The 10,375-nt window shown below is 59.5% G+C and overlaps 1 protein-coding gene across 1 annotated transcript in view; it reads left to right on the top strand.

Moving 5' to 3' along the window:
* The window catches only part of LOC147109744 (protein capicua homolog), a 208,163-nt gene that overhangs the window by 162,592 nt on the left and 35,196 nt on the right, over positions 1 to 10,375 (top strand). The window contains 2 exon segments of the mRNA XM_086003871.1: positions 4,476 to 4,694; positions 4,697 to 5,008. Coding sequence (XP_085859997.1) covers positions 4,476 to 4,694; positions 4,697 to 5,008 — 531 coding nt within the window.

Below are 10,375 nucleotides of genomic sequence, written 5' to 3'. Positions count from 1 at the left end.
TCCGACCGTGCGACGCCCCCCGCAGCACTGCCCCTCCGACCGTGCGACGCCCCCCGCAGCACTGCCCCTCCGACCGTGCGACGCTCCCTCAGTACTGCCCCTCCGACCGTGCGACGCCCCCGCAGTACTGCCCCTCCGACCGTGCGACGCTCCCACAGCACTGCCCCTCCGACCGTGCGACGCCCCCTCAGTACTGCCCCTCCGACCGTGCGACGCCCCCGCAGCACTGCCCCTCCGACCGTGCGACGCTCCCTCAGTACTGCCCCTCCGACCGTGCGACGCTCCCTCAGTACTGCCCCTCCGACCGTGCGACGCCCCCGCAGCACTGCCCCTCCGACCGTGCGACGCCCCCGCAGCACTGCCCCTCCGACCGTGCGGCGCTCCCGCAGCACTGACCCTCCGACAGTGCGGCGCTCCCGCAGCACTGACCCTCCGACAGTGCGGCACTCCCTCAGCACTGACCCTCCGACAGTGCGGCGCTCCCTCAGCACTGCACCTGGAGTGTCGGCCTGGATTATGTGCTCTAACCTCTGGAGTGGAACTTGAACCCACGACCTTCTGACCCAGAGCCGAGAGAGTGCTACCCACTGAGCCACTGGCTGACACCTGGCGGAGCTGTGCCAAAGCCCTTCGCATGAGACAAAAGGAGCAGATGGTGCGGCTTTGAGGGAGGGTGAGGCAAGGTGATGGATAGGTTGGGTTTGAAGGTGGGTGGGAGCTGGGGAGATTCGTGATGGGAGGCTAGAGTCAGAACACGGCATAGCTCAGGATCATGTCACCTAACTATGGGTGGTCTATTGAGTCTGGAGGAGGATTATTCTGCGGCTCACACTGTGTGTACAGCCAGGCTTGTAATCAGACGTACAGGAGACACGGGACTGTCTGATAACTCCTGCCGTCGTGACAACAGTCCCTTCCAACCCACACTGTACGTTCCTCATTGGGGAACCAGACCACAAAAGCACCTCAAATTGCGAGGGGCGGGGGTTTGGATTTAATGAGCGCTGTTTTTGCAATGTGCTGATATCATGCATGCTGGGAGTTAACCTGATTAAAGAAGCAGGCCTTGTAAGTAGGCCGGCGTTGCTGTGGCAACAATTGGCCGCTTGAGGTCCTAGTTGTCTGTAAATAGTGCTTGTGTGTGTGTGTGTGTGTGTGTATGGAACTCGCTGGGTGGGTTGAATAAATTCATTGTGATTTTAAATTGAGAGAGCAGCCTTCTTGAACTGCTGCAGTCCATGTGGTGAAGGTACTCCCACAGTGCTGTTAGGGAGGGCGTTCCAGGATTTTGACACAGCGAAGATAAAGGAACAGCCGATATATTTCCAAGTCAGGATGGTGTGTGACTTGGAAGGGAACTTAGAGGTGGTGGTGTTCCCATGCGCCTGCTGCCCTTGTCATTCTCGGTGGAAGAGGTCGCGGATTTGGGAAGTGCTGCCTTAGAAGCCTTGACGAGTTGCTGCAGTGCATCTTGTAGATGGTACACACTGCAGCCACGGTGCGCCGGTGGTAGAGGGAGTGAATGTTTAAGGTGGTCGATGGAATGTCAGTGAAGTGGGCTGCTTTGTCCTGGATGGTATTGAGCTTCTTGAGTGTTGTTGGAGCTGCACTCATCCAGGCAGTGGAGAGTATTCCATCACACTCCTTACTTGTGCCTTGTAGATGGTGGAAAGGCTTTGGGGAATCAGGAGGTGAGACACTCGCTGCAGAATACCTCGCCTCTGACCTGCTCTTGTTGCCACAGTATTTATGTGGCTGGTCCAGATAAGTTTCTGGTCAATGGTGACCCCCAGGATGTTGATGGTAGAGGATTTGGCGATGGTAATGCCGTTGAATGTCACGGGGAGGTGGTTAGACTCTTGCTTGTTGGAGATAGTCATTGCCTGGCACTTGTGTGGCGCGAATGTTACCTGCCACTTATCAGCCCAAACCTGAATGTCGTCCAGGTCTTGTTGCATGCGGGCATGGACTGCTTCATTATCTGAGGAGTTGCGAATGACGCTAAACACTGCAATCATCAGCGAACATCCCCATTTCTGACCTTATGTTGGAGGGAAGGTCATTGATGAAGCAGCTGAAGATGGTTGGGCCTAGGACACTGCCCTGAGGAACTCCTGCAGTGATGTCCTGGGGCTGTGATGATTGACCTTCAATCACCACAACCATCTTCCTTTGTGCAAGGTATGACTCCAGCCAGTGGAGAGTTTTCCCCCTGATTCCCATTGACTTCAGTTTTACTAGGGCTCCTTGATGCCACACTTGGTCAAATGCTGCCTTGATGTCAAGGGCAGTCACTCTCAACTCACCCCTGGAATTCAGCTCCTTTATCCATGTTTGGACCAAGGCTGTAATGAGGTCGGGAGCCGAGTGGTCTTGGCGGAACCCAAACTGGGCATCAGTGAGCAGGTTATTGGTAAGTGTCGCTTGATAGCACTGTTGATGACGCCTTCCATCACTTTGATGATTGAGAGTAGACTGGTGGGGCAGTAATTGGCTGGATTGGATTTGTCCGTTTTGTGGACAGGACATACCTGGGCAGTTTTCCACATTGTTGGATAGATGCCAGTGTTGTAGCTGTACTGGAACAGATTGGCTAGAAGCATGGCTATTTCTGGAGCACAAGTCTTCACGATAGCCGGTATGTTGTTGGGGCCCAGAGCCTTTGCTGTATCCAGTGCCCTCAGCCGTTTCTTGATATCACGTGGAGTGAATCGAATTGGCTGGAAACTGGCTTCTGTGATGGTGGGGACCTCGGGTAGGCCGATATGGATCATCCACTCGGCACTTCTGGCTGAAGATGGTTGCAAACGCTTCAGCCTTGTCTTTTGCACTTACGTGCTGGGCTCCACCATCATTGAGGATGGGGATATCCTTGGAACCTCCTCCTCCCGTTAGTTGTTTAATGGTCCACCACCATTTACGACTGGATGTGGTGGGACTGCAGAGCTTTGATCTGATTCGTATGATACCTGTTGACCAGTCCTCCTCAATGGAGACCAGGACTTGATTATTGGCCAAGGATGCAAGGGTTGGGTGGATGCCATCATCTCTCAATAAATCCACTCAGAATCTTCCACCTGCCCTCACTTCCGCTCCACTTTCTCCATTATTAATTCCTGTGTCCGTATTTAGAATGGAAACTGTTCTTGTAAACTTGTCATGTCCCCACGGGTGGGTGTAACTACACCATGACACATTCACGCAGGCAGTTTCCATTGGAACTGTCGACATCATAGAATCTCGCAGCACAGAAGTTGGCCATTCGGCCCATCATGCCTGTGCCGGCTCTTTGAAAGAGCTCTCCAGTTAGTTCCCTACCCCCCTGCTCTTTCCCCATCGCCCTGCAATTTATTGCCCCTCCAAGTATTTATCCAACTCTCTCTTGAAATCTGCTGTTACTATTGAATCTGCTTCCACCGCCCTTTCAGGCAGTGCATTTCAGATCACAACAACTCGCTGCGTAAAAACCATTTTCCTCATCTCCCCCTCTGATCCTTTTACCAATTATCTTCAATCTGTGTCCTCTGGTTACCGACCCTCCTGCCACTGGAAATAGTTTCTCCTTATTTACTCCATCAAAACCCCCTCATTATTTTCAACACCTCTATTAAATCTCCCCTTAACCTTCTCTGCTCTAAGGAGAACAATCCCAGCTTCTCCAGTCTCTACATATTAGTGAAGTCCCTCATCCCTGGTACCCATTCTGTTAATTCTGCTCTGCGCTCTCTCCAAGGCTGTTCATGGTCTATACTCGAGGGGGGGTACAAGCCCAGTCGCTGCAGGAGGGAGGAGGGCAACCAGTGAGCATCGGGGGGGCAGCGAGACCCCTCATCATAGAAAGTTACAGCACGGAAGGAGGCCATTTCGGCCCATCGTGTCCGCGCCAGCCAACAAAGAGCTATCCAGCCTAACCCCACTTCCCAGCTCTTGGTCCGTAGCCCTGCAGGTTACAGCATCCCGAGTGCACATCCAAGTACTTTTCAAATGTGGTTAGTGGTCCTGCCTCTACCACCCTTTCAGGCAGTGAGTTTTAGACCCCCTCAACCCTCTGGGTGAAGAAATTTCCCCTCAAATCCCCTCTAAACCTTCCCCCAATTACTTTAAATCTGTTCCCCCTGGTTTTTGACCCCTCTGCTAAGGGAAATAGCTCCTTTCTATCTACTTTATCTAGGCCCCTCATAATTTTATACCCCTCAATAAGGTCTCCCCTCAGCCTCCTCTGTTCCAAGGGAAGCAGACCCAGCCTATCCAGTCTTTCCCCATAGCTGAGATTCTCTACTCCCGGCAACATCCTTGTAAATCTCCTCTGTACCCTCTCTAGTGCAATCACATCTTTCCTGTAATGTGGTGACCAGAACCGCACGCAGTACACTAGCTGAGGCCGAACTAGTGCTTTATACAGTTGAAGCATAACCCCCCTGGCTCATGTATTCTATGCCCAATTCTAATGCTTCTCGTCTCCCTGTTCCCCATAGGAAACTTGCCATTCAGCCAGAGGCCTGCACGGACCTCGCAGAAGCAGCAGCAGCAACAGCCAGCGAAAGCCAAGGCCCCCGTTCCGAACATTCCCGCCAGCCCATATGAACCCCCGACCTCCAGCCGGGGCGGGTGCAAACCGCAGGCTCCCAGCGGTCCGGCCCCGGAGCGAGGGGAGGGCCGCCCGGACACGCAGCAGAGGCCGGCCGCGGAGGAGGGGGCCTCGTGGGACCCCGGCCCCCAGCGGCCCCAGGAGGACAGAGTGACGCAGGAGGCCTGGCAGCACCAGGCGGCAGAGGAGGCGGCAGCACCGTGTGAGGCCGGCCCTCAACACCAATCCCCCCCAAAGTCGGGGGTCCCCGCGGAGGACAGAGTCTTGCGCGACGCCTGCGCGCCAGCTGCAACCGCAGGGGAGGACAGAGCAGCCTGGGACACGGGGTCAGGGGTCACGCTGAGGAGCTCGGGAAGCCCCAGTAGCTACACGTCTACCAAGTCTACCAACACCGAAATCACGTTCAAGAAGGAGCCTGCAGTAAGGATCGTAGAGAGCACGTGGGGGCATTGATCGTAGAGAGAGCCTGGGCCAGGGGCATTGATCGTAGAGAGCGCGTGGGCCAGGGGGATCGATCGTAGAGTGCGCGTGGGCCGGGGGATCGATCGTAGAGAGAGCCTGGGCCAGGGGGATCGATCGTAGAGAAAGCGTGGGCAGGGTGGATCCATCGTAGGGAGAGTGTGGGCCGGCAGATCGACCGTGGAGAGAGCGTGGGCCGGTTGGATCGATCGTAGGGAGAGCGTGGGCCGGGGGGATCGATCGCAGGGAGAGTGTGGGCTGGGGGATTGATCGCAGGGAGAGCGTGGGCCGGGGGGATCGATCGTAGGGAGAGTATGGGCTGGGGGGATCGATCGTATAGAGAGCGTGGGCTGGGGGATCGATCGTAGAGAGCGTGGGCCGGGGGATCGATCGCAGGGAGAGTGTGGGCTGGGGGATTGATCGCAGGGAGAGCGTGGGCTGGGGGGATCGATCGTAGAGAGAGCGTGGGCTGGGGGATCGATCGTAGAGAGCGTGGGCCTGGGGGATTGATCGTGGAGAGAGCGTGGGCTGGTTGGATCGATCGTAGGCAGAGCGTGGGCCGGGAGATCGACCGTGGAGAGAGCGTGGGTTGGTTGGATCGATCGTAGGGAGAGCGTGGGCCGGGGGGATCGATCGCAGGCAGAGCGTGGGCCGGGGGGATCGATCGCAGGGAGAGCGTGGGCCGGGGGATCAATCGCAGGGAGAGCATGGGCCGGGAGGATCGATCGTAGGGAGAGCATGGGCCGGGGGATCGATTGTAGAGAGAGCGTGTGCCGGGCGAGTAGATCATGGAGGTAGTGTGGGCCAAGGGGGGATCGACCGTAGGGAGAGCATAGGCCGGGGGGATCGAACGTAGAGAGAGCGTGGGCCGGGGATCGATCGTAGGGAGAGCATGGCCCGGGGATCGATCGTAGGGAGAATGTGTGCCGGGCGAGTAGATCGTAGAGAGAGCGTGGGCCAGGGGTGATCCATCGTAGGGAGAGCGTGTGCCGGGTGAGTAGATCGTAGAGAGAGCGTGGGCCAGGGGTGATCCATCGTAGGGAGAGCGTGTGCCGGGTGAGTAGATCATAGAGAGGGCGTGGGCCAGGGGTGAAGGTTCGTAAAGAGAGTGCGGGTCGAGGATCGACTGTAAAGAGAGCGTAGGCCAGGGGGGATCGATCGTAGAGAGAGCATGGGCCGGGGGATTGATCGTAAAGAGAGCGTGGGGGGATTGATCGTAAAGAGAGCGTGGGGGGATCGATCGTAAAGAGAGCGTGGGGGGCTCGATCGCAGAGAGAGCGTGGGCGGGGGGGGTCGTTCGTAGAGAGAGCGTGGGGGGATCGATCGTAGAGAGAGCGTGGGCCGGGGGATTGATCGTAGAGAGAGCGTGGGCTGGGGGGATCGGTCGTAGGGAGTGCATGGGCTGGGGGGATCGATCGTAGAGAGAGTGTGGGCCGGGGAGATCGATCGTAGAGAGAACGTGGGCCGGCGGTCGATCGTAGAGTGAGTGTGGGCCGGCAATCGATTGTAGAGAGAGCGTGGGCCGGGGGTCGATCGTAGAGATAGCGTGGGGGGATCGATCGTAGAGAGAGCGTGGGCCGGGGGATTGATCGTGGAGAGAGCATGGGGGGATCGATCGTAGAGAGAGCGTGGGCCGTGGGGGATTGATCGTAAAGAGAGCGTGGGCTGGTTGGATCAATCGTAGAGAGAGCGTGGGCCGGGGGCATCGATCGTAGGGAGAGAGTGGGCCGGGGCGATCGATCGTAGAGAGAGCGGGACTGGGGGATCAATCGTAGAGAGAGCGTGGGCCGGGGGATCGATCGTAGAGCGAGCGTGGTCCGGGGTGATCGATCGTAGGGAGCGCGTGGGCCGGGAGATCGACCGTGGGGAGAGCGTGGGCCGGGGGGATCGATCGTAGAGAGTGCGTAGGCCGGGGGATCGATTGTAGAGAGAGCGTGGGCCGGGGGGATCAAACGTAGAGAGAGCGTGGGCCGGGGATCGATCGTAGAGAGTGCGTAGGCCGGGGGATCGATCGTAGAGAGAGAGTGGGCCGGGGGATCAAACGTAGAGAGTGCGTAGGCCGGGGGAATCAATTGTAGAGAGAGCGTGGGCCGGGGATCGATCGTAGAGTGAGCGTGGGCCGGCGATCGATTGTAGAGAGAGCGTGGGCCGGGGGTGATTGATCGCAGGGGAGATCAATCGTAGAGAGAGTGTGGGCCGGGGGATCGATCGTGGGGAGAGCGTCGGGTGGGGGGATCGATCACAGGGAGAGAGTGGGCCGGGGGATCGATCGTGGGGAGAGCGTGGACCGGGGGGATCGATCGTAGAGATAGCGTGGGCCGAGTGATTGATCGCTGAGAGTGTGGGGGGATCGATCGTAAAGAGAGCGTGGGCCGGGGGGCTATCGATTGTAGAGAGCGCGTGGGCCGGGGGGATCGATCGTAGAGAGAGCGTGGGCCGGGGGGATCGATCGTAGAGAGAGCGTGGGCCAGTGGGATCGATCGTAGAGAGAGCGTGGTCCAGGGGGGTCGATCATAGGGAGAGCGTGGGCCAGGGATCGATCGCAGGGAGAGCATGGACCGGGGATCGATCGCAGAGAGAGCGTGGGCCAGGGTGTCGATCGTAGGGAGAGCGTGGGCCGGGGGAATCAACCGTAGGGAGAGCGTAGGCCGTGGGATCAATCGTAGAGAGAGCGTGGGCTGTGGAGGTCGATCGTAGGGAGAGCGTGGGCCGGGGGGATCGATCGTAGAGAGTGTGTGGGCCAGGGGGATCGATCGTAGAGGGCGTGGGCCAGGGGGATCGATCGTAGAGAGAGCGTGGGCTGGGAGATCGATCGTAGAGAGAGCGTGGGCCGGGGAGATCGATCGTAGAGAGAGCGTGGGCCGGGGAGATCGATCGTAGAGAGAGCATGGGCCGGGGGGGTCGATCATAGGGAGAGCGTGGACCGGGGCTCGATCGCAAAGAGAGCGTGGGCGGGGTGGGATTGATCGTAGAGCGAGCGTGGGCCGGGGGATTGATCGTAGAGAGAGCGTGGGCCGGGGGATTGATCGCAGACAGAGCGTGGGCCGGGGTGATCGATCGTAGGGAGAGAGTGGGCCGGGGGATCGATCGTAGAGTGAGCGTGGGCCGGATGGATCGATCGTAAAGAGAGCGTGGACCGGGGGGATCGATTGTAGAGAGAGCGTGCGCCAGGGGGATCGATCGTAGAGAGAGCGTGCGCCGGGGGGATCGATCGTAGAGAGAGCGTGGGCCAGGGGGATCGATCGTAGGGAGAGCGTGGGCCAGGGGGATCGATCGTAGGGAGAGCGTGGACCAGGGATCGATCGGAGAGAGAGCGTGGGCGGGGGGGATCGATCGTAGAGAGAGCGTGGGCCGGGAGATCGATTGTAGAAAGAACGTGGGCCGGGGGGATCGATCGTAGAGAGAGCGTGGGCCGGGAGATCGATTGTAGAAAGAACGTGGGCCGGGGGATCGATCGTAGAGAGAGCGTGGGCCAGGGGGATCAATCGTAGGGAGAGCGTGGCCCAGGGATCGATTGTAGAAAGAGTGTGGGCCGGAAGAGCGAACGTGGGGAGAGCGTGGGCCGGGGGGGTCGATCGTAGAGAGCGTGGCCCGGGTGGTTCGATCGTAGGGAGAGCGTGGGACGGGGTGATCGATCGTAGAGAGAGCGTGGGCCAGGGGGATCGAACGTAGAGAGAGCGTGGGCCAGGGGGATCGAACGTAGAGAGAGCGTGGGCCAGGGGGATCGATCGTAGGGAGAGCGTGGGACGGGGTGGTCGATCGTAGAGAGAGCGTGGGCCAGGGGGATCGAACGTAGAGAGAGCGTGGGCCAGGGGGCTCGAACGTAGAGAGAGCGTGGGCCGGGGATCGATCGTAGGGAGAGCGTGGCCCGGGGATCGATCGAAGAAAGAGCGTTGGCCGGGCGGATCGATCGTAGGGAGAACGTGTGCCGGGTGAGTAGATCGTAGAGAGCGCGTGGGCCAAGGGTGATCCATCGTAGGGAGAGCGTGGGCTGGGGGGATCGATGGTAGGGAGAGTGGGCTGGGGATCGATCGTAGGGAGAACATGGGCCGTGGGATCGATCGTATAGAGAGCGTGTGCCGGGGGGATCGATCGTAGAAAGAGCGTGGGCCGGGGGGATCAAACGTAGAGTGTGTGCCGGGGGGCTCGAACGTAGAGAGAGCATGGGCCAGGGATCGATCGTAGGGAGAGCATGGGCCGTGAGATCGATCGTAGGGAGAGCATGGGCCAGGGGGATCGATCGTGGGGAGAGCATGGGCCAGGGGGATCGATCGTGGGGAGAGCATGGGCCAGGGGGATCGATCGTGGAGAGTGCGTAGGCCGGGGGATCAATCGTAGAGTGAGCGTGGGCCGGGGGGCTCGAACATAGAGAGAGCGTGGGCCAGGGATCGATCACAGAGAGAGTGTGGGCTGGGGGAATCGATTGTTGGGAGAGCGTGGCCCGGGGATTGATCGTAGGGAAAACGTGTGCCGGGCGAGTAGATCGTAGATCGTAGAGCGTGGGCCAGGGGTGATCCATCGTAGGGAGAGCCTGGGCTGGGGTGATTGATCGTAGAGAGAGCGTGGGCCGGGGATCGATCGCAGAGAGAGCATGGGCCGGGGAGATCGATTGTAGAGAGAGCGTGGGCCGGGGATCGATCGTAGAGAGAGCGTGGGCTGGGGATCGATCGTAGGGAGAGCGTGGGCCGGGGATCGATCGTAGGGAGAGCGTGGGCCGGGTGGTTCGATCGTAGGGAGAGCATGGGCCGGGGGATCGATCGTAGAGAGAGCGTGGGCCGGGGGGATCGATTGGAGAGAGAGCGTGGGCCGGGGTGACCGATCGTAGAGAGAGCGTGGGCCGGGGGATCGATCGTAGAGCGAGCGTGTGGCGCAGGGGTCGATCGTACAGAGAGCGTGGGCCGGTGGGGATCGATCGTAGAGTGAGCGTGGGCCGGGGGCTCGATTGTACGGCGAGCGTCGGCCAGTGGGATCGATCGTAGAGAGCGTGGGCCGGGTGGATCGATCGTAAAGAGAGCGTGGACCAGGGGGATCGATCGTAGGGAGAGCGTGGGCCAGGGGGATCGATCGTAGGGAGAGCGTGGACCAGGGATCGATCGGAGAGAGAGCGTGGGCGGGGGGGATCGATCGTAGGGAGAGTGTGGACCGGGGATCGATCGTAGAGAGAGCATGAGCCGGTTGGATCAATCGTAGGGATAGCGTGGGCCGGGGGGATCGATCGTAGAGAGAGCGTGGGCCGGGGTGATCGATCGTAGAGAGAGCGTGGGCCGGGGTGATCGATCGTAGAGAGAGCGTGGGCCAGAGGGATCGATCGTAGAGAGAGCGTGGGCC

The sequence above is a fragment of the Somniosus microcephalus genome, chromosome 12 (assembly GCF_052327205.1).
Source record: "Somniosus microcephalus isolate GS21.2 chromosome 12, FLI_Smic_1.0, whole genome shotgun sequence".
NCBI lineage: Eukaryota > Metazoa > Chordata > Chondrichthyes > Squaliformes > Somniosidae > Somniosus > Somniosus microcephalus.
The sequence above is the reverse complement of the archived record's forward strand: the minus strand, read 5'-3'. Positions and strand labels throughout refer to the sequence as shown.